The sequence below is a fragment of the Malaya genurostris genome, chromosome 3 (genome assembly GCF_030247185.1).
Source record: "Malaya genurostris strain Urasoe2022 chromosome 3, Malgen_1.1, whole genome shotgun sequence".
Lineage (NCBI taxonomy): Eukaryota > Metazoa > Arthropoda > Insecta > Diptera > Culicidae > Malaya > Malaya genurostris.
This window is the reverse complement of record NC_080572.1, coordinates 11132676-11157992: the sequence shown is the minus strand read 5'-3', so window position 1 is coordinate 11157992 and position 25317 is coordinate 11132676. Positions and strand designations below refer to the sequence as shown.

The window sequence follows — 25317 nt, the reverse complement described above, 5'->3', positions numbered from 1 at the left end:
TTTTTCCAAGAATCGAACAAAATTATTTTGATGAATACGACAGAGAGTATGATTGATATGAGAAAGGCATCATTGCATCACTAGGTGGATTAAAGCAGGTTTTTTTTAAAATGTCCTAAATTGAATAATCAGCTCAAGCGCAGTTTCAGTAAATTTCCATCAATTCGACATGCTACGTTTCCATGAGAATGACTGGAAGACATCAAACCAACAGTACAAATCGTTGACCTTTGCCGAGTTCCAGGAAGCCATCAACGAAGTGATCAAATATTTGTACATTTATTTATCGACCTTTTCTTGGAAGTCTGTCGTTAGTTCATTGGATCATGCAATCTCGCATTTAGAAAGATAATAATGAACATCTGCGCTCAGATGCAAATATTAATTATGACACAAAATGTGTTGTCTATCATATCGACTATTATAGCCATTAGCAAACGATTTCCATGAATCCAATTAGCGTCCAGACAAATCCATAGCATCGATCTGGTGCCGGCTAATCGAGAGAGTGAAGGTCATCGCCTACTGCGCGATTACGTTTGTGACGTTTATGCATTTTTATTGTTGGCGTCGTAACTACCCGCAAGTGAAAATGATGAATCGCGTTCCGATGAAGAGATACGATAAGGCAGGCTGAATTGGAAAGATTTCAGACGGGTTGATAACGGGGCTGGTCATATCATACCACCCGCATGCTATGGCCAGGAATTTCATGTGAAAATGTAAGCCTGCTTGTTGGCGTTAATTGAAGTGGTTTTGGAAGCATAAGAAAACCAAAATACGTCAGCTTGTGCGACTCTGAATGAGCAAACTTCCGCGCCTGCTTGCGTGCTTAAGTACAGAAAACAACTCCTACGTACGCTCCTATGTAAGCTGCCGCCGAGTGTTCATTGGCTCTGTTTGCCTATGAATGGTTCGTCGTCGAACAGGCTGTCTGTCGGTTGACGCAAAAGCAATCTAAAAGTTTTCCTTTGTTCCCGTGACCAGGTAAAGCCGTCATCAAGCGCGACATGATCATGCAGATGCGCAGCGACTGATGTAACATATGCCATCATTAGACTATTGGACACCACTAATGCGAGGAAACAGTTTCGTTGGTTGAGAATTGTGTGCATGATTTATTTTCGCAGATAGTTGGATGTATACTTAAGCGATGCCAGAAAATTTTTGGTAGATGGAAATAGTTCGAAGGATGCTATAATTCTAATGCACGTGATTCGTTACCTGCATCAGACTCGTTGTTATGTAAAATGTAATTCTCCGGTAGGTCTAATATAGGTGCTTCACATATTTAACGAAAGGAGGATGACTCATTCATATAAATCTTGGAGCTAGAGATTTCTATGGGTATAAGGGCTGGGATTCTGTGTTCTTTCTGTAAGTTGGACGTTTAGATGTCAAGCAAGAGGAAATTAACATAAACAATAATCTCTTTACTGGGCTCTTCAACTTGAGTTCTACACAAAATTTTTCTAAGAAGTAAAATAATCCTGGTTCTGCATAAGTTGCTTCTCCGGGATTGGACTTAAGCAAATATTCATAACTCAGACTAAACTGGCAAACTTCCAATAAATACTTGAATTTTTTTTTAAATCATCGATGATGATCCTATCCAACTGATTTGCGTCCCTAACTGGATTCGCTCATCAAACATACGTTGTCCTACTTTCAACTAGCGCTGACGCATTTTGTATTTTGATATGAAAGTGAAAAAGAAAAACCATTCCGTGAGAGGAAAATATGCGAACCAAATTCATCCGACTTTGCCGCTGAATGGTTTGAGATTGCTCCTTGAAGCATGAAACCAATCAACATCGTAGATTCCTAATTAAATTCTACGGAACTGACGGATCTATTTGCTCGGTTAATATTTGACCATTCGAACAGTTCCCGCGAAAACGTTTTACATTCCTTATTGTGCGGCGCACAATTCTCAGGAAATCGGTCACCAGAAATTGCGTGTGAAGTTTTTAATAGCATCTGAATTCCCAGCCGGTGCCTCTGACACCGACGTTTTCAGGTGAATTGATTGTACACAATAAATGGGACCCAGTCACGCTATTCTGTGTGTCAGTTTGTGGAATTTCAGCGGTTTCACGATTCTAAAATTGTTTATATTCAAAGTAGTTAACCAGCAAACAGATGCCTTCGTCAGTAATGAATAAAAAGGAAGCAAAACGTCGATCAGTATGTCTTGAATTGATTGTGTCATTTCTAACAGTTTCGAAAACATATCTCATGTATAGTTCATATTCATGAGTTCATTGCGTATGCCCGAAGGTCTTCAACAGACTTCCTCTTGAACGGGAACGATGTCGGCACATAGGCAGTAACATCGCGAGGTTAACGACGGTCAGACAAGTATCGAGAAAAAAAAAACGAGAACCCCCTAAGAGCGGCTACACAGACTTCACACACGAACCTCTCGCAGACTGATTTGACAGTTCATAGCACTTGGCAGCTGCATTTAAACAACTCAACCACACTATAAATACAACGTTAATAAATACACTGTGCTGCGCTGTCATTCGTGGAACCGTGTCTCTGTCTTTGTGTATGTGCGTGTGTTTACTCAATCAACTTCAACACATTGAACTACGTCCAGTCAAAGCACGAGACCTGATGGCGATGGTCCCCTGACGACTTGAGTCGAAGAACAGACAAAAAAGAATGAATAGATGTTAAATCGTACCAACACAATTTTGACTTGCTCAGGTTGGGAACAGGTTCGGCCGAATGCCATCGCGATACGAAATATACCCGATATAGCGAGTGTAGTAAATTTATAATTGAAAAAAAAATCGCAACATTTTGGGGCACACGTTTCGTCTTTGACTCATCCGTGGCCTAGCAGTTCAAATTACTCAGCTAGTGTAACTAGGCATTTCAACTTGACATAGACATCTACACAATCGTTTGATTATGTTACACCATAACGATCGGGAGTTGTAACAACCTCCTGCCCGAGCGCGTCGTGTGCAGTTCGATGCAACCGACGGGGGTTGGCTTGTCCATATGATTGATACCCTGGGAAACAAAACGAAGACGGCGACCGGTGCGATCTGCCTTCTATCCCCGTTCCTCTCGCTCCGGTTCCAGATTTCATTATTTCTTTGCCGTACCGGTGCTTGTCCAGAAGCACCCGAATTGACGCGATCATCTATGGCATGGCGCAGAGAGGCTTCCCCGGCAGTGCACTCCTATGTCCCATTAAAAAATCATCAACAGTAATAATTCATGTAAATTAGTTTATCTCTTTTTCTCGTGTTATTTTTAACCTTTCTATCTCCTTTACCACCACATGGCAGCACAGAAAAGCAGGATGACACCTCTGGACTAGCTCATCTTGCAAGGGGGTCTCTAAGCGGAAATTGAAACCATAAAAAAAAACTAACTGTGCAGCGAAACCCCTGCGGTGCAGCACACTGCAACGTGAATCCGGTGGTGATGGTTGCGAAAGAAAACACTTTGAATCCCGTGAATGGAACACAGTCCAGTATTAATAACCGGCTAATTGGGTTTGATCCAGAAGCTGCAATTTTTTTTTGACACGGTTAAAAACTAGCTATCTAAAATGTCCGGTTTGCTTTTTCTCTTAAAGATGACAACTTTAAACTTTGATGTGACCGGTGAATTCTACCTATTTTTCGAACGATAACCTGTACAAATGCTTTGACGCCCTCTTTTGATTTATATGATAATGCAGTGGCGTCTCATCTTCATGTGCACTTCGTGCACTGAACAATCTGTCACTTTGAAGGAACTAAAGAATGGTCATCAGACTTAACATATTAATTGTACAAAAAATTGCGTCTAGGATTGCGCCCTGTGGAAGAATTGCTAGAACAAGCAAAGCATTGGTATTAAATCACTTTTGTGGAATTTGACATTCTGTTCCGATAGACTTCGCAGCTGATTCATAGCGGTTATATGCACATAGTTAGAATAAGCGGCAATAGTAAAATGATTCTATCGCAATTATCAACTGCCCATATAGAATCGAAACACGAAACGAGAATAAGCGACCGTTTGTTGCTTCAGAGAGAATCCCCACAGCAGCGTGCTAACTCGTGATGCTCAGACAGGTCATCGAGAGAAATTCACTCTCGTACTAGTGTCCATTCTATGTTAAATGAACCATGCCGGTTTTTTGTTGCTGCGATGACATCCGTCTCTCTTTGAAGGCACTGATTGAATTGTGTGAAGAGTTGGTAGAAAGCGTTCTTTGATACGCCATCCTTGTTAGTGACGGTTGATAACTTTTATAATTGGGCACGCAAGAAAAAAAATCTGTGAAAATGATGTGACAATATTCAATCATTTTCTGTAAATATTTAGAAAAAATGCAATCTTTGAGGAAATAATTACAAAATTCTTAGATTTCTACAGTGGCGTCTCGTGATAAAACATACGGGTTGTGCACTGATTATGTGGTATGATATCAGATGTAACAGTTCCTTGTAAGAGAAAACTCAAGATTGAGGAATGGATGTTCGCTTGTGCTTTTCTATACAATAAAATAACGATATACTTTTGGATAGGATTTTTATTAAACTTCTGTCAATAACTTCATCAATAAAACCGCTTCGACGTTGCATCTAAGACAGCAATTTGTTTTCAACTACCATAAGCACAAGCTACTGAAGCCTCTTCTGAACGTGACAGAGAGAACAACAAATCTCAGTACTTTGCTGAGTAATTCCTTCTTTTCAATTTGACCGGCTGTGCAGTGCACGAGGTGCACATGAGGACGAGACGCCACTGGGTTTCTAAAAGTTCAACCGTGTTTCAGTAGAAAAGACGAAAATCCGTAGATATACGGAAAAATCCGCAGGGTTGGCATCGCTGTGCATGCAATCGTCAGCAACAGGGAACTGAATTTTGAATTGAATTCTAGAACTGAATTCAGAACCTGGATTCTGTCCACCTGAATTCGGAACTTAATTTCAGGTGTAGAATTTAGTTTCTGACTTCGGTTTCAGAAACCAGAAATTTTTCTGGTTTCCTGACTTGATTTTGAAACTGAAATTAGTTCCTTAATTTATGTGTGGGATTTCAACTTAAGAATCTATAAAAAAAATTCAGTACATGAAACTAAATTCGGAACCTTGATTTTGACAATATGTTTAGTTCCATAACCATCGAACTAAATACATGACTTGATTTCTTGATCTGGATTCCGAACCAGAATGTTGCAACTGAATTCCGAGCTTATCCCAGATTTCGAGTTTAGTTCTTGAAGACAGTTTTATAATTCATTCCTGGCTCAGAATTTTAATCCTGGGGTAGATAACTTAATGATGCCCGAAAAGACTCAACAGTTATAAACATTGAATAAATTCCGATAATCGGTTCTTTTTAGAAACATTAAAATATTTCCCGCAGTTCAGTTTTATTTTTATTCACGTACTCCAGTTATGTCTGTAACATAGCACATCCGCCTTCTTTTTTCAAAGTTTGCCTATACAATCTGATGGTAATCATCATGAAGAACATCTATTAAAACCATTAGTCAGAGTAGAATCTGCTATCTCTGTTTAATGCGTTGAGTCAGTGGATAGGATGAAAAGTTGTGCATTAAAGTCGAGTCGAAGATCTCGAATTTGATTGTCTCGCTGGTCACCTTTATTGTGAGTTGAGTAATCTTTAGAATAGTGAACTAAATTGATAATTGGAACAGGTACCCTACCATGTAACAGGGTGCCAAAAATTTGGAAATTTTAGCGCAAATCCGGAAATCCCTTATCGTAGTATATCATGATTTTCCTGTTTTAACAAATGAAAAGTTAGAGGCAATACTCCATTTTGTGTTTAAGTGAGAAGCTCAGTAAAAATTTTAAAACATCATATTGTCCCACACAGGTTTTATGGTACACAATCCATTGGAGATTGATCCTTTGTTTCGTTCAACAATTGTAAGGGTTTGGCAGCAATTTTTAATAGATCAGAAAGCATTTCTTAGTTGTTATCAACAACAGCACATCGAACGGATGCTTTTGCTGGATTTCTATTAATTTTCAGTTTAAGTTAGCATAATATGATTGCAAAAGAAATATCAGGTAACATGTATAAATAAAATTATGAAAAATTATTAGGAGACTTCATGTTTTTGAGTGGGTTTATGATTGTCCTAATTTCATCATAATTCGTCTCAGTAATGTCATCTTGAGACAATACTTGTGTTGTAATCTTGGTATTGATTTCAATAGGATTCACAAAATTTAAAAAGCTTTCGACTTTGACCTTGTCCACCGTTTGCAGTAAGTATTTGATTTCCTTCTTTGAGAGCTGAAATTGGTTTCTGAGAGTTTGTAAAAAAACCCTAGAAATGTTTAGAAGATGGTTGATTTGTTCAGTTTATATTAAACATCATTACCTATGGATTTCATAGTAGGATTTACAAAAATGCGAGTGTTGATGTCGACGAAGAATAAAACTTAGATCATCTCAGTCACTAGAGGCATAGATTGTTGTTGTTTTACCAGAGCGACAAGACCATTTTAAGATTTTTAGAAGGATTTTGTTCTGTTTCGCCAAAATTCACATTTGAAAGAATATCGTATATGTTGTTAGATGGAATCGGGAGTAGAATTGTTTCTTCTTCATTTTTAACCTTAGGTATACTTTTTTTAGACTATACTAGGCTAATATAGTATTGGAACACACTAGAGATGGGTAATCCGTTCACGAACAGTTCAACAAGTTATTTCTCCTCCAAGAGTGAGTGAACTTGAGTTCTTTATTTAAGAGTGATAGTTCTCTATATAGAAATGAAAAAAAAATCGAGTTCTTAGAGGATATATACAAGTTAGTAGCGTTTTTCAGAATGTTTCCTGGTTTCAGGAATCTGGTAGAAGTTACACACATTCGTGACCTTTGATAACGTATAAAAAAAGAATGATTGTTGGTAGAAATACATGCAAATAGTATTCACTATTATTGAATCTGTAATCTGTAGCTCTCATATTATTTTCGATGAAACATACAAAGTTGCAGAAGAAAGAAACCAAAAAGGTTAACACCGGTATAAAATAAATGATATATAAAATAGAAGAACGAAATAACGGTTCAATAGAATTAATTCTTTCGGTAGAACTATTAAGTTTTGAGCGATTATTTGTAATGAACGGTTTTGCCAATTTTTTAGAATACATTATTATTATTAATAATATCATTTATTTTACCCCGGCTTTTCTCTAGAATACACTCCTAGTTTAAATCCTAAGAGTCTTAAGAACTACTAAGTTTGCAAAAAGCCTTAACAAGACTTATTTGGTGGTAGTCTTACAAAAGACTGAATAGTTCGGATAATAACAATTTCAATTTTAATTATAAGCCTTTAAATTTAATTCTTAATTATTTGGCTTTCAAATGACTGATGGTACTTCTGACAAAACACAAATAGAGTACATTGAGCTGGGTGGTACTGTTGGTTCTAAAGATGAATATTTAGACAAATTGTATATGAGATTTTTGAACGTCGTTCCAAGGATTATATAAATCTTGAATCTTCTATTAAGCAAATCCCCATACTTAAACAAAAACGTTTTGAAAGTCCTGTGGCTCAGCGTTTCGCTGGGAGCGTAATTAATAAAATAGCACTCAAAATCATATAATCGATACAAGGAGGCTGTCGAACCGAAGAAACAGTTTCTAATCAAGATTAGAGCCTGTATTTTCACTCTGCAGATCTCCACCTGTTCACCCTTTTCCCAACCGGAAGTCGGATCCGGATGAAATTCGTATGGGACCACAAGAAAATCGGTTCAACCATCTCTGAGAAAATTGGTCGCTCAAAAACGTTACATACATACATACATACACAATTTCTGATCTTTACGAACTGATTCGAATGGTATATGACACTTAGCCCTCCGAGCCTTGGTTCCAAAATCGGTTTTCGCAGTGATTGCATAACTTATCTATATGAGAAAGCCAAGAACGACTTCTTCCCATTGTTATGTACACTTGTTATAATGAATATTTCCTATTTCTAAATCGAGATACCCAAAAAATACTTTATTTCTCAACTCTCGATGTTCGTTTAGATATGGGATTTCTATAAATATTCAAAAAAAATACTGAACATAGGCGATTTGAGTCTGTTCTAAAAACCGGGAAATTTTTGTCTCGCGCACCGGGAAAACCATAAAAAACCGGGAAATTGAAATCGGCAATTCACTTGTCACCCTGCATGTAGTTACGCAAAATCAATTTTTCATGACAACGCGAGAAATTCTGCAGTTTGTCTTTCGATATCCTTTTATTGTTGGTTTATTATTCGGTCGTGTAGACCCTGTTTAATCACGTATGCGTTGAACGTGCGAGTGCGTGAAGTTTTAATTACTGAATTGCGTTTGTATCTTTCGGTACTCACCACCCGGTGAGTACCCGACCGAATTGAATATTAATGGAATTGTTGCTTCCCTGCAACTCCGAACAAAAGACGGTTGCGTTGGGTGAAATGTAATGGCTCACAGTCATTGCGCGTGAGGTAATCACCTTTTCCCCGTAGTGTCTCCGGTAATGAAAACCGGAATCAGAAGAGTAGGCAAACCAAACAAATTCCAACGAAATAATTCGAATGGTTTGTGGTTTCGCAGTGTCGCAGTTCACTGGAAAGAAGCCCATTCATGACAACGAATGATAAGCCGTATATCATTATGGTGAAATTGTAGTTCCGTGTACCTGCACCTAATGAGAATTAAATGGAAAGACAAATTAGTCTACCCAGTTTTTGCGGTTGACAGTCCGTCCTCTGCATTCAGCAGCTGTTGAATTGTGAAACGATGAGTAGAATTCTTCCGAATTTTCCGGGGTTCTATAATCGTTTATGAAGAACAGTTCACCGGTTCTGTAATTGCGTACTTCCATTGAAAGCAGTTGGATACTTCCTACAGTTCTCATCCAAAAACGCGTCCTTCGACTTCAATCCACTTATTGCGCTCAGCTCTTGTTGACCTCATTCGAGTGTGTCTTCTTCGTTTTCATTTCTACTTGGCATGATTCGTCATTCGGAAAGCTACTTCCAATGCAGTTCGGATGCGTGAAGATGTCGGCCGGCCTTCGTATTGTGTGGAAAAGTGACAAAAGAGGTCAATTTGCGCTTGCATGCTCGGAATCACGCTAGCAGCACGTTCACGAGAAGTACTTAGACATTTTATTGCCAACAGCCAGTTAACGCAAATTTGGGTTATCGCAGCCTTTGCCGGCATGGGAAACATTTATCAAGTTTACCGTCTTTTGGTTGCATAAAAAAAATCTGATTGGTTGATTATTAAGATTTTGTAACTTCCGAAAATCTTGCTTTACTATTATTCATCACTTACCAAGTAGCATAAGGAGTTGATTATGAACCAGCTTTTCGAACTCCTTTCATCCTTCCGTCGTGATTGCTTCTATTTGCTGTTTCTTTCCCTGCCTCATTTCTTCACACTGTCGAAATGAGTGCAGTAAACAAACACAAATAATACCCTTGTCAAGCAACAACAACATCGAAAATAACGGAATTCACCAGAAATCTAATAAAACTTAATTTCGTTCTAGGAAAAAAATTGCCACCCTGGCCGTTGGACGAAACGACAATCCGACATAAACACGACCGACGAGTCCATCGAACGGAATCAGTAAATGAGGATCTGAAGGACAAGAACGAGTTCCCCGTAGTTCAGTCGAAGAAATCGAATGCGAATACGAAGTAAAAACAAAAATAGACAATAAAGACGACGACCGACGAAGAAAAGCAACGAAGGAGAAGGAGAGCAGGTATTTTTTTCTTCTTGAAAAAAAATCACTCGTCGAGGAAGGTTGGCGCGAAGCTGAAATACCGGGAAGATTGCGAGAGTAAACTTCCGAAGTGAAGTGTGATACAACCTCTCATGGGGACTAGGCATAGTCGCCGACAACTGCAGCAACAGCAAGAGAACCAAGTGCAGACGGAACCGTGTCAAACGCAACGCCAGCATCAATCGTCGACGGTTGCATCGTCGTTGGCAGTTGGCAGTTGGCCGGACGGCGGTGAGTGTGTCGAAAACGATTCAGATGAGCAGGAGTCTGCTAGCAGTAGAAGAAGCAGTAGTAGTTTGGTCATAAAGATCTGTATGCTGATGATGGAACCCAGCAAAGAGGCTACATCGGCGGATAGTGGTGAAGAGTCACAAACGGCTACAACGGTGGCAGCTCAGTTAGATGCTGATTCAGAGCGATCGGAACCGATGGAACCACCAAAATGTGGTTGCTTTCTAAACAGCAGTTCTACATCAAATGTTACTTTGACTACCAACAGTACCAGTAGCGGAAGTTCCTTATTGTCTTCAGAAAACGTGTACGGTGGGGGTAATAACAGTCAGACCCAAACCACCGCATCAAGATGTGGCTGCCATTGCAATAACGATAGTGTCAACAACAATGAACCGATTATTAACAACATTCATTCAGTGATAACAAGCACGACCGCAGAAACGAGAGCAACCGCTTCATCTGCTGCAGCGAGTGATTGTGCAAACAACAATGATGTTGCTTTGATAAGTGATATTCTGAACAATCATCATAATCTGCTGCATCATCATCATCTTCATCATCATCACCACCACCATCATCACCATATGCCATCGTGGACGTGTCCAACGTCTTCCCTGTTGGCGACGGTCACGACAGCACCTTCGGTTGCTACTACGTCTTATCCTGTCAGTATGGTCACTGACATCGCGAGTAACAATGCCAACGTATTGACTCGTACTATGCAGCAGCATCAACAGCATTTGCGACAACAGCAATTACTACTCAAACCTATATCAACCGCAGTTCCTTCCACCAGTCCAGGCCCAGTAAGTCCCAGTTTGATGCTAACGGCCAGTACCGTTTGTGAAATGAGTGATAAATTGAGTGATTTGAATCTGACCAACAACAATAACAACAACAGCACCAGCAATAATGGTCCCGGTTGTGGTAGTAATGAGGAGCATCCTTTCAGCGTCGGAGAATGTCCTCGATGTGCGGTTGCATCAGCGAAGCAAAGCTCTATCGGAGAGACGGAGGAAAAGATTCTGAACACCACGCCGGGTAGTGAGAAAGGTGAGTGGGCGTTTTATTTTTGTTTCGTACTTTTCCGTCATGTTGGGAACAGGTCGCCCTCGCCGTTGGCAAACAGCACGACGCGTGGTAAAACGATAGCTTCGAAACGTGCCGGGGCAAATCGTGGTTTCGCTAGCTTTACAACGTGTGTTTCGTGTTATTTTTTGTAGGAATATAATTCACCATTGACATCTGTTCCGCTCATTCATGATCGATCCCCACCGCAAAAAAAAAAGATTTTTCACAATATGTGATTCAATAGCTACTGGCGATGTTGGTTGTCATTGATGAAACCGTATTTACCCGATGCGGTTTCGAGCTGTAATTGAATTAATGGATGTAGTCATTGATTGCAAACGAATCGAGAGGCTGCAATCTTGAGTTTTCTGCTTCGCATTGATGATGTTACGTTCACTATTGGTTTTCGTTTTTGAAACGCTTCGAACATCAAACATGTATCTTGTTGAAATTTACGGAAAAGGTCACTCAATGCTTTCATTGTTGGTGGCAATATTGACTACTGTAAGGTAGATATTAAAGAATAGTCAGAGAATGAATGGACTAGAAAATCGATTGATCGTAGAACCATTTGCAACAAATTGGTAAAAAAGGCAGTCTAGATCAATTTTGAAAAAAAACGAGAATTATGTGGCTTTTTGTGACAAAGTTTACATGTCCAGAAAGCCAATTCCGAATACGATTTGGTGCGAAATTAGTCTTTAGTAGTTCAGCCTAAGAGATAGAAAAAAAATCAGGTAGCAATCAAACCTGAAACTATTAGAACCCGAAGTCTAAATCACGAAACTAGCAGATTAACGCGAACTGCTATGCACTAGTCTAACGGGTCGATGTTTTACGGGTGGCTTTTTGGGTCTATGCAAGCTCCCTGTTTCGCCAAAGGATCATGATGCTTACTCCGTTTCTAGCATTTGTCATCATTTCGATGCAGTTGCAATACTTTCAAAATTGATTGCAAATTAAATCTATTTAATCCATATCTTATCCAGTAAGTTCTTTGAAATAAGTAGTAATTCGAAAGCAATGCTTTTCTTAATAATCTTTGTTGTTATTAAAATTTTCAGATCGTCTGTACCGTGTTAATTTATTGAGTTTTAGAAAAATAGATGGTTAAAAATATTATTATATTAGGAATTTATTCCAAACAAAAAAAATACAATCACTGTGAAACCCGACTTTTTAACCAAGGACCGGAGGGCCGAATGTTATATACCATTCGACTCAGCTCGACGAACTGAGCAAATGTCTGTGTGTGTATGTATGTATTTATGTATGTGTGAATGTGACAAATGTCACTCGATTTTCTCAGAGAAGGCTGAACCGATTTTCACAAACTGTGATTCTGAAATTCTTGATTAGTCTTATGGCCCCATAGATCGCTATTGAATTTTATCCCGATCCGACTGCCGGTTCCGGAATTATAGGGTGATATGCACCAAAAAATTGGAAAAAATGTCACCCACTTTTCTAAGAGATGGCGCGACCGATTCTCACAAGCCTAGATTCAAATGAAAGGTTTTATAGTCGCATAGATCGCTACTAAATTTTATTTTTATCCGACATCCGGTTCCGGTATTACAACGCAATATGTGCAAATCTATGAGAAAATGCGCTCTCAATTTTCTCGGAAATTTCTCAACCGATTTTTACAAACAAAGATGCAATGAAAGGTCTTAAGATTCTTCAAAAAGTCTTCGAAAAATTGATCCAAATCCGACTTCCGATTCCGGTGTTATAGTGAGATTAGTAAAAATGTTCAATTTCATGAGGATTTTTTCACAAGCACATATGTATAAAATTTACTTGTAAATTCATCTTGTTGGCAGACCTTGTTAGTTGTTGGATGCATAAATCTACTTTGAGAGTACTAGTGCCCGGTTTCCGCAACTGAACGCACCGGTAATAGTGAAAAAAGCTCCAAAAACGGACCTCACTTCGATTCTTCAGCAACGGTTAAATCGATTTTCACAAATTGGTTTCATTGTCGTAAAAGATACTGTGCAATTTCATCCAGATCCGACTTCCGGTTCCGAAATTATAGGGCAATGAGTATCAAATCTTTCAAACTGTCATACAAATTGATGCAAAATCGGTACGTACCGGTAGATGCTGGTACGAAAGAAGAAGAAAACGCACTCGCATAGCACACAGCATGCTTTGTTCAATTTTGTGTAGCGTGCAGGGTTGCCACATTTAAATCTATATTAAGTTGACATAACTGTTTAGTGATGGTAGAAAGTTTTTGATTTTATTCAAGCTTCAAAAAATTAAACTTGACTGAATCTTCTAGTGTTGTTTTTGAAAATATAAGTAATATGAGAAAGGCATCATTACACCACTAGGTGGATTAAAATTGGTTTTTGTATATGTATTTTATTAGGTGTAGGTTTTTTTTCAGTGTGGAACTGTAAAATAATTGTCTTCTGTGTAAAACTGTTAATATATGCCTTTTCAAGTATGGATCAATGTTTGAAAAAATAAAAACGAACTATGCGAAGTGGCTTTCTGTGATTAAGTCCATAATTAGTTTTATTGAAATATGACGTAGAAAAACGGCATTGAGGAAAAAAATGATCCTTTTTGCCTTTCTCTATAGAAAGGTATTAGAATTGCTGAAAAAAACGACTTTCGAACGGAGACTCGGAGACCCATAGTGTTATATACCATTCGACTCAGTTCGACAAGATCGGAAAATGTCTCTCTCTCTCTCTCTCTCTCTCTCTGTGTGTGTGTGTGTGTGTGTGTGTGTGTGTGTGTGTGTGTGTGTGTGTGTGTGTGTGTGTGTGTGTGTGTGTGTGTGTGTGTGTGTGTGTGTGTGTGTGTGTGCACTTTTCGAAGACATTTTTACCGCTCAATTTTCTCAGAGATGGTTGAACCGATTTTAACTAACTTAGGCACGTTTGAAAGCTACTGTCGGGCCATTGATCAAGTTCGAAGATCAAATGGCTGTGACTTTGGGTTCCGGAGATATGATGGTATAAATGACGTAACCGATAAAACGTGTATTTTTACCGCGCAAGTTTCTCGGAGATGGTTGAACCGATTTTAACAAGTCTAGGCTTGTTTGAAAGCTATTGTTAAGTCGTTGATCAAGTTCGAAGATCAAATGGCTATGACGTTTGGTTCCGGAGATATAATGGTATAAGTGACGTAACTGACAAAACGCATTGTTTGTTTACCGCGCAAGTTTCTCGGAGATGGCTAAACCGATTGTAATAAGCTTAGGCTCGTTTGAAAGCTACTATTAAGCCATTGATCAAGTTCGATGATCAAATGTCTGCGACTTCTGGTTCCGGAGATATGGTGGTATAAGTGACGTAACCGACAAAAAAACGTTGATTTTTACCGCTCTTATATATAAAGACTTTCCCAGAAAGTATGGACGCAACCATAAACCGCTGCCATTTCGCAATGGTTCAGAATCTGACAACTTTTATGGCTGCGTCCTGTTGTTCACACTTTTCTCTAACCACGTGTGCAGTTGTTTATTCGTTTTCATTAGTTTGTTTCGAAATGCGTGGACTTTCAGCAGAACAACGTTGAAAAATTGTGTACAAATGGTGCACAGAACGCGGACTGTCACTGAGAAAGATAGCAAAACTGGAAGGAGTAAGTGAAAAAGCCGTGCGAAATGCAATCAGGAAGTTCGGTGAGGATAACACCTTTGAGGATAAACCGAAAACGAGTCAAAAACAACGTCCTGCTAACCCTCAGTTGGATAATCGTATACTGAAGGCGTTCGAGCAAAAGAAGGAGTTGTCAGTTCGGGATGTGGGCAAAAAAGTGGGAACTTCGAAGTCAAATGTTCTTCGTGCTAAAGAACGTTTGAATCTTCGAACCTATAGGAAACAGAAACAACCAAAACGTAGTCCTAAACAAGAAGCATCGATCAGGTCGAGGGTTCGAAAGCTGTACAATACGATTCTTGCTGGAAATTTGAACTGCATAATCATGGAAGACGAAACCTACGTGAAACTCGATTACAAATCCTTGCCGGGACCACAATATTAGACGATGCGAGAAGGACAAGTGTTAAACCAGTCCGAGACATCGATTGAAGTCGAAAAATGTGGTAAGAAAGTTATGGTCTGGCAAGCAATTTGTAGCTGCGGTAAGATTTCGAAACCCACTGCTTCAATGAACAGCGAAATATACATCGAGGAATGTTCTACCCATGATTCGAAGCCACAAGGATCCTGTTGTCTTCTGGCCAGATCTTGCTTCTTGCCACTACTCGAAATCAACGGTTGAATGGTATACTACCAAAAATGTATACCGAAGGCACATCTTAGGAAACATGTCTCGGCAGCCGAAACCATTCAACAGTTCGAAAAAGATTGGAAAAAAGTGTCAAAACTTGTCGCCAAGAAGTCTGTACAGAATTTTATGAGGAACGTTCGCAAGAAGGTGCGCCAGCTAGTCTTCAATGACTAAGTAGCAAATGTTGAGAATAATATTCTGTTGTTGTAGTCTAATATCATCAGCATGTCGAATAAAATTTGAATATCTAACGCTTGTGAATTATTTACAGCGAAATAAAGTGCGGCCATACTTTCCGGGACAGTCTTTAGACATCCCGATTCTGTGTTTTGGTTGAGTACGGATGTTTCGATAAAGTGTGAGATTTTCATTTTGTATTTAGCTTTTTAGGTTGAATACATCAACGAACATAATAACAATTGCTCCAGTCAATCGTTAACTTCGTTCTACAAGACCAGAGCTCAATGTCAAACAACCAAAAAAAAAAAGCAAAACCAGCACACATACCACAAACGCCTTTTCTCTTGATTTTTTCGACAATGTAGCAAATTTTTTCTCTTGCAGTTACTTCAAATGAAACCGTTATCAGAAAGAAAACATGTATCATAATAACCGTACCTCTTCCAGTAGCAACCGCGCTCATATTGTTTTTGTTGTGAAGAGCAATAAATTGTACTCGCCAAAATGTGATTAAAGAAATAATCAGAGCAGGGGTCGGTGTTGAATTCGTTTTTCGTGTCCCATTACCTAAACCGACGGTGTAGGTACGAAACCTACCGTCAGCAAGAATGAAAGACGGTCACCAAATTAATTGGTGTCACCTTTGCTGACTTCTTCCTCGGTTTTGGAACCGTTATATTAACTATACCGTTCTGTTCGGTTGCGGAAACTTGAACCGCGTGTGGACGGTTTTTTTTGTGTCGTTCGATTCCATTTTTGCAAAGTATGAATTCCTGGTAATCACTTTCCAATTTGTACCTTGTTTAATTGTTTGCTTTTATGCACACTCACACGCACACACACGAATTAGCGGCTAGCGCAGCGAAAACGTGTGAGCGATAGTCACGATTAGTCGATGGATTGACGTGGTCATAAGATCATAAGAATTTGATTAATCTTGATGTTAGGATTGAATAATCCTTGATTACTCTAACAAAATAATGATGCTCGAGAAAGCACTCAGCAAGAAATTTGAAACCTAATTGAAAAGTTACTTCGAATCCCCGGCAATGCAATGCACACAAAAGAGTAATTTTATTTCAATGGGGGATGATGCCATCAATGAAAAAAACACATTGCAGATTATAAATTTTATTTATATGCGAATATCGCACTGCTTTCCGGTTGATGACAACTCGGTATGCGATTAAAAAAGTGCTGTGATGGAAGGAAAGAAGTAACCATCCGAACTTCATCGCTTAATTACGGATGAAATGCAGATTCCACGAAAGAACGGAATCACAAAAGAGATTGGAACAATTTTTTAATGAAGCATTCCGAGGCGATCCACCCGTCGTCTTTGATAGGTTCCATCGATCGAAAAAAGAAATGATGACCCTTGTCAAAGGCTTCAGTATGATGTCGTTTTCTTCGAAGAAGCCCAAATAACTCGCATCACATTCATGCGCGCGGAGACTCTGTAACTGGTTTCTGGTTTCCATTGTACTGCGAGGGCGGTGCAGAAAATCGATATCCTTTCAGCGGTAGTTGCAACGAAAGCGGAATTTTCATCCTTCGTTTAACGATTTGAATGGGACTGGCACTGCAGCATTGGTGAAGGTTTTCCGCCAGCGAGAACACGGTACGAAAAATTTACTTTCAAGAATCATTAGTTTCTTGACATCAAAAGTGAAACTCGAACCACACGCAGTCGGAGCTAGCAGTCATAAAACGGTGTTGGTGTAGTCATTGCATATCTGGTCGCAAACAACTCACTTCTTAGAATATCAAGGTCAAGTGGAAACACGCGAACAGCGTTCCAGTGATATGCGGATATATGGCGCGAAGCTTCAAAATAAACACGCACCGTTCGCGCAATTACACGCAAGTTTATCCCACGTTGATAGGAAATTCAGCGTTACGTGGGACAACTATGTGATTGCAGCACACACGACTTACCTTCCAGAAAGGTACGCCCACTGTTTATCAGGAAATAAAATGAACCCACGGAGGATCATATCATGTTCTCCGGAGTTCAATTTACTGCGATTGATTAGCCTCCTTCTGACAATTTGTTTTTTTTTATTTAATGGAATTGCATTCGATTTTAATAGCGCTGAATTAAAATTTAATATAGTACTGGGAAGAATGCGGTATGAAAACTGGGGATTGAAAAAAATATCGATCGACCTACGCTGGATAAGTTCGATAAGTTGATTCGGAGCGAAAATAGGAAACCGCAGCAACAGGTTTGAACATTATAAACGAATTTACACATTAGGCTACGATTTTTGCTTAGTTAGTTATATGTTAGTCGCTTTGAAACAATTATAAAAACTTCAATAAATATTTGAAACTGAAAGTGTTGTCAGGTTAAAATCCCGGACACCTAAAAGAAGACTTTTCTTGGGTTAAGCTCTAATTCTTGAAAATGTGGTTCAGCAAAAATACAAGTGATAGTACTCTGTAAAAATGGTAGTTTATTCGGATAAGCCCACTAAACTAACCATTTCTTACAGCCAGCTATCCGTGTGGCGCCTTGAGTTGTTTTCGTCAATTATCGCTTAATCATAGCTCAATGCTGTTCGATTGGATTTGTGAAGTGTTGAGAAGTGTCGTTGAAAAGCTAAATAAAAGCTGGCATAATTTTTCCAAGTAATATTGCTTATACAGTCTCGAGTTCGTCGTTGGTGATGAATTCTCGGTTAAAAGTTCAGCTCGACGAACTGAGCAAATGTCCGTGTGTGTATGCGTGTTGTCAACAAAGTGGTCGAGATCTCAGAGATGACTGGACCTGAACGCTATTGAATGGTTTTGCGATTGGATGTTTACTTTTCGAGTTCAACGAAGTTTTATGTCAAAATTTTCAGTTTTTTGATAATATCTGTTACAATTGACCTTAAAAAGAGAATATGTTTCGAGACTTAGATTCCGCACGGTAATAGCTATCCAACAAGCCATAGAGTGTTAAAATCCGTTAATTTTTCACGAAGATATCGATATTTTTGTTTACGCGACTTTTCCCCCTATTCCTCCAGCAGTAGGAGTTTTGAGCGCTGTATGAAAATTGAATGCTTGGGAGCAACGTGAAACACGATTACTGTTACATACAATTGTTTCTAAGTACCAAAAAGACTGTGTACAGCATCCTTTTTCATGACATTTTACCTCTGATCGGTTTTAGCACGGTTCGTTTTTGGCGAGAGCGGGTCATATAATCGAAAGCCATTTCGCCGAAAGTCGTTTCGCCGAATAAGTCATTTCGCGCAAAGTCGCAAACCCTTTCGGCGAAATGGCTTACACTTAGATATTCATCGCCGTACTTTTCGTTTCCACCCATTTCTTAGAATACCCTCATCTAGAACTAACTAATTGTTCCAATGTATTTGACCTTCATCATTCTCGTAATGTTCTAAAAAAGCTGTTTCTCAGTTATCTGTCACGATTCGTTCTAGTAACTAGAATAGAATATTTAGTATTAGTTTTCTCTCATCAAAGTTTTAGTTTTAAGATATTATGTAGTATGTATCATTTGGATCATTGTAACACCGAAGAAAATTCATGCAAAAAACACATGCGGATTGATAAAAAAAGGTATCATCTCACTGCTAGGTGGATTAAGCACGTTTTTTTATTACACCACTAGAAGATTTAAGTTGTGATTTTACTGTAGATTAGCTTAATTCCATGGAAGCAAATGTCATAATAAGTTCTTTGGTATCGAATTATAAGCCCTGAAAAGGCCTGAATTATTATATTCCTTCGATGTTTAACAATGTTCGTGTTATTTACATCGAAAGCAAAGTATTTGCAGAATATCGATCAGAATAATCGTATCGCATTATCAAAACGTCCCTTGCGAACCACATATAGCGCAATGTAATATACGCTTGTCTAAAAGGTTGAGCCATGCATGTCTAAGTACAAACAGATTTAATGTGAAACCGCAGACTCTTACCCATATCCGATTTAGCTCTAATTTTGCCTAGGAACTTTTTTGAGGTGACTAAACTTTTGAACTCTAAACGTTTAACGAATGTGCAAAGGACCCCAAAACATTGACACCTTAATGTAAACTATTTGGAGTACGAGAACGTCAAATACAACATTCGAGTGTACTTGAAAGATGGTTATACAGAAGTACGTGTACATGGTCTTCCTAAGGAAGAATCCGATGAAGTTATTCGAAAAAAAAACATATCTAAGTAATGATAGATTCCTTCCATCGAACAAAAAGCGTCGTGTCCTGTAAAGAGTGCGATTATTACGCACGGGCTTAAGGAAACCTATACCTTCTTATCTGATTCTCACTTAGAACTCAATGTACCCAGTAAAATCGGTGATCACTTACGACAATTAGCTATGGTAAGCCTTGCTCAAAATTAGGCAAGAAATCATCTACACACCGATAAACAACAAGATAAATCTGCTTTAGTCAGTATCGGAGACGAAAAGTAAAAACAAGCGAAATTGGGTATTTGCTGTGTGTGGGGATTATTTTAACCTCTAAATTACCAAATTGATTATTTCATATAACAGTACAGTTTACAATTGATAAAATTGTAGATTGTAATTGTTATCAGCAAAAAGATGAAGCAACACAAGAAATTCCGGAAAAGGGTCATCAGACTTTACATACTCCAATATAGATGAAAATTCGAATACGTCTTTATAATGACAAACCATTTATTTTATGCGGCTGAAGATATCAATTTGACTCAAGACTTATTTGAATTTTTTTTTTGCATGCACTTTCTTAAAATCGTTGATATTCGGAAACTGTCGATTGTTTAGAAATGATGTTTAAGGAATTTTAGAAAATCGATTGTCCACTCAAAAAACAATAAAACTACAACATTAATTGTTGAAATGGTTGTGAATGAAAATTCATCGTGACAAATCAAGTAAACTAATGACCGATGAGTGATGTCTTCAATTTCGAACTTAAAGCAGAATCAATCGTCGAGAAAGCCAAATGCATACGTTCCTGATCAGATTCAGGTCAACCATCTGTGTTTTTGATACTTAATCTAATTGTGCATAATGATGAAAGTAAAATATCACAAACAAGTCCTCACCCAACCGGTTGATACATCTTAGATGGGAAGATTTCATTGGACTGAATTGAATTAACAGCCCAGTAGATCTTCCCAGAAACTGATAAGCCAACGCAGTGCTGTGTGTCGTCAGTCGGTAGGAAGAAATTACTTAATCAAATAATGCCACAGACGACGAATCTAACCCCTTGGCCAAAGATAACAACAATAACATCACCAACAACACTAACCACATGGTACTGGTCAAGCAGAGACATTTTCTCAAGCCCTCCAAAGCAGTGCTTGAGCTGTGCTTTTCGTTGTTGGAGTCCAGTATACAGTTACCATTATTTTAATTTGAGCGTTGATTGAATTATTGTTTTTCTTCTAATGTTGTCAAACCGACAGCTGCCTGCCGAAGCTAGTTGATTGACAGAAATTTACCCAATTTGTCACAATCAAACGAGTTCAAGTTGCTACATGTAATGCATTCCGTAGTAGATTGGACTATCGGATGGAAATTTATGAATGAAATTGGACATAACCTTGATAAGTTTGGTCGTAGCAATCAACGTGTCTACACACTTTTATTTTTATCGAATGGAGCTTGTACGAGCCGTGTAATTGATATTTCCTCATATCCGGTTAAAAATGAATGGCTCATAGCGACGGAAACCATCATTTGTAGCCAGAATTTGATAACGATATCTATTTGCGCCGAAACGAATGACGAACATTTGAACCTCCATGTTCTTTTAGCAGTACTACGACGGGCCGATTGATAGCGGACTTAAGCAAAGTTCATAATGGCGTGTGTCGGTTGCTAAATGTTTAATCTGACTCATGATAATGATTCGTCTATCTCCAACGAGTGTATCAAACTCATTAGTTGACAGCTTGCCTAAATGATGAATGAACCGGATGCTAGGTTTTTTTAATCCCATGTGTAATTCGGACAGTTTTTATCTTCGATTTTGTAAACTGATAACCGCGTATCCTTGAAAATTTGCGAAGTTTATTGCAAAAAGACCTGAAACCTAATGTTTAAAATCATTTTGGTTATTGAAAAAAAAAAACAATATACGCAAATACTGAAAACGTGTGAAAAATTTCGTCCAAATCGGAGCAAAAATCGATTCTTATTCTGTTTTCTGCAGTTTATTTCTGAAATTGTTCATTTACTCATTCGCTCTAAGTTTTTCGCTGTTATGGAAGGTCAGTCGACTCAGTTTCAGTCTGCTCACAATAAAGGTTGTTGCGGATGGTTTTTAAAGCGATAATTCTTACAGCTGGTACAATTATAGAACATAAACCACAAGAGATCTACCGAACATAAAATAGAAAAAGTGGATGATTTGCCCCAAATGAAAATATGACTACCACACTGCGTTTATAGTTTACTACCACAACTTGCTTCTAAAAAAGAGACGATGATTTACAGAACGTGTATGCAGGGTAATTACGGTCGCGCGAATTTCGCGGTTTTCGCGAATTTCGCGATTTTTGCGGATTTAGTGCGGTTTCTGCTAAGATTTTGATGCTATGGCGCGGATTTCGCGCGAATTAAAAAAAAAAACATCATTCCACATTTGTGAATCATTTGTTCGAATAAAAAAAAATTTTCTGCGAATTTTTGAAGCTTGTGAGTTTTATGAAACCCTAAAAAATTAAAGATGGGCGAACTTTTCAGCAATTGGTCGAGCTGGCCGAATTGGTGAATTTTCACCTTGATATAACCAAAATTTGCTAGAAGGCGGTTCTAGAAAATGTTCAGTGGGCAAAATTTAGATTTTATGCTCTTCGATCTCTAGTGATACAAGTTGCTATTTCAACAGAGCTATTACCAGGAATCACAAAAACTTTTCGATATATGCTATTGCGTTTTCCCATTCCAATGCAGAAATCGAAAGATTTTCGCACTCAAGGATATTGATGTCTGATGGAAGATATCGTCTCAGTGAAAACACATTCAATAATGCAAAGAACGTCTTAAATGAATTGCTATTCTTCAATAATATGGTCATAAATTTTGAGTATGATAAAAATCGCCATCTTAAAGCAAAATTTGCACGACAGGCTTACGAAGCGAAGTTGGACAAGAAATGAAACGAAGAAGTTCTGGGATTCCATCCGTGGTGATAAGAAATTGTTCTAATAGTTTGTTGGTTCCACTATCCAACATTTTCAATTGTTCTTTGCGTTATACAATTTTTCCCGAAATATGAAAGAAATCCTATGTGAACAAGGGTATAGTATTCCAATCCGTAGTATTGATGCTTCCTTCCCCAACTTCAGTAACCTACACTTCCTTCATCATACCTTCTTTACAACCACGACTACAAGTAGATTCTATATACATCGATTTCGCTGCTGCGTTCGACAAAATCAATCATCACATAACGATCTCCAAGTCAATCTACGGATCATTTTTGAATTCGCTTCGAGCATATCCAACTGGTAATGAAATGATAGTGGAAATATGAGCCTGTACAACCTCACCATTTGCTGTTACCTCTGGAGTTCCTCAAGGAAGTCACCTTGGACCGTTATTAATTTTATTGTATCTCAACCATCTTAATTTTTCGATCAAGTGTATGAAACTATCGTTTGCCGATGACTTACATATTTCATATTTCAAAATGGTTTTAAATGCTACTAGATGCTCCGTCATCTCTTTTAGTAGCAAAAATTCTGTATTCAAATCCGACAATAATATTTCACAAACTGTTCTCGAACGCGCATCGTTTGTTAAGGACCTGGGTGTTCTTCTGGAATCCAAGTTAAATTTTAAAGAGCACATAGAGCTTACTATGTTCTAAACCTCTAAGCTATTAGATTCATTATTCGCATTACTACAAAAATCTCTGATGTACATTGCTTGTAAGCTCCTTATTGCGCTTTAGTTCACTCAACTCGAATATGCTGCGGTTATCTGGTCACCTTATTACCAAAACGATATCCAATGCATTGAAGCGATTCAACGCAAATTTATCCGATTAGCTCTCCGACGTCTTTCATGAATATATCCTTTAAACTTACCGAGTTACCATGACCGCTGCAAACTGATTGGTCTCGATTTATTATTTGTCCATCGAGATATTTGTAAGGCTAGTTTTGTGGCAGACCTACTTCAGTCGCAGATCGATTGCTCAGAGTAATTGCAATTGTTACAATTAGACATTCGACGTCGTAATCTTCGATTCTATTTTTTTCTTCGAATTCCCTATGTTAGAACTAATTATGGATATAACGAGCCGATTGGTATTATTTAACAAATGTTTAACGAATATTTACCAAATGTTTCAATTCTTTCGACTTTCATTTATCACGTAATCTTATCAGAAAATCTTTCCTCATGTTATTGTCTCATTTGATTTAGTTGCTATAGAAGCACTTGATTTAAGGGAAATGTATTATTCGTAGGATTGTAATCTGTTGATGCAAAAGGTGAGGAGGTTTTATGCCTGCTGGAGAACAAGTTTGACAGAAACAACCTCCAGTGGACTTTCCCCTGATCCAAATAAAAGAGCAAAAGATGTGGAGGAAAAGAAAGACATTCAGAGTAAAATCTGACAACAGAAGAAGGCTCTATTATAATTGAAACTGAAATTAAATCAGATCATCCTGATGTGGTTTACCTTAAAATTTTTCTTATCAAGAAGGAAATGCTTGCCAAGCAATATGTTGAAGCAAAAAAAATGTTTTCGCTGAAATCTGTTTAACTTCTTTCAATATCACAATTATAAGCATTTTTATTTTAACTGAGAACATCGAAAAAGATGTAGAATAAAAATGCAATCATTTTCATGGGGTTTCTCGAAGTGACGTGTTGTATGCGGACTTATTTATTGCGTTCATATGACAAACTTATGCAGATTTTTTAATTATATTTAAGTGAATTTTCAAGTTCTGCGGAAATTATCACCTGTATAAAAATAGTTGTCTAACGCTTCACTCGAACATCGCGCGTTTCAGTTTTCAATTTCGCGCCGACTTAGCGCGTTTAGTTTTGGACTTCGTGCGTTTTGATTTTGAAATTTTCCGTAACAACCCTTTATATGTTTTAGCGACTTTTAGCATTTAGTGACGATTCCATCTGAAAAAAAAATTGTCTGCATAGCATAATTCAATTTTGGTCAAGATATTGTGAATTTTCCCTACATGTTAAAATTAAGGTTATTATTTATGAGTAATCACTGAAATTAAGTGCAATGGATTGATATATTCGATCAATGTTACAATAAGTAGCAAATTATGAAAAATTTCCGATCTATTGAGAAATCAGATTCCTGAATTTGAGAGCTTCACTAACGAGCTTACCCATAGAATTTCAATATTGTTGCTATGACCAGAATAGACCAACTTAGACAAAACCATGCGCATATCATTCGCATCGTAAACCTTGCGGTAATTCAAATCCTAGTTAAATACATACACTCCTAACAAAGTACGAATAATATAGTGTAATCAATACCAAAATATGTTTTCTGCATCGGGTATTACATCGCAACGATTTTATGATATTTGCGATATACCAAGGAAAGTTAACAAAAGCAACTGCAGGAGCTTTTGTATCCAAAATAGTTTGCTGCCATGTATCATTTTCAGAATTCAGAAGTTCTAGAGCTGATTTTTGCACTTGAATTTCGAGCCTGAATCAGAAAAATTAATTTATTCTAAAATCTAGAATCCAAGTTTAGTTTAGTTTAGTTCCACCATGCCAGTTCAAATTTTGGGGATGAACTCTAAATTTTGGAAATAAACTCTTCTA

General features: G+C 38.0%; 1 protein-coding gene across 4 annotated transcripts in view; it reads left to right on the top strand.

Annotated features, from left to right (window-relative positions):
* The window catches only part of LOC131439146 (putative uncharacterized protein DDB_G0277255), a 70025-nt gene that overhangs the window by 8418 nt on the left and 36290 nt on the right, over nt 1–25317 (top strand). For all 4 annotated transcript variants that reach the window (XR_009231065.1, XM_058609822.1, XM_058609820.1 and 1 more), the window contains exon 2: nt 9547–11073. Coding sequence is in view for 3 of the 4 variants with exons in the window: in XM_058609822.1 (XP_058465805.1) it covers nt 9879–11073 (1195 nt within the window). In the remaining variant the exon portion in view is untranslated. The remainder of the gene's footprint in view (nt 1–9546; nt 11074–25317) is intronic.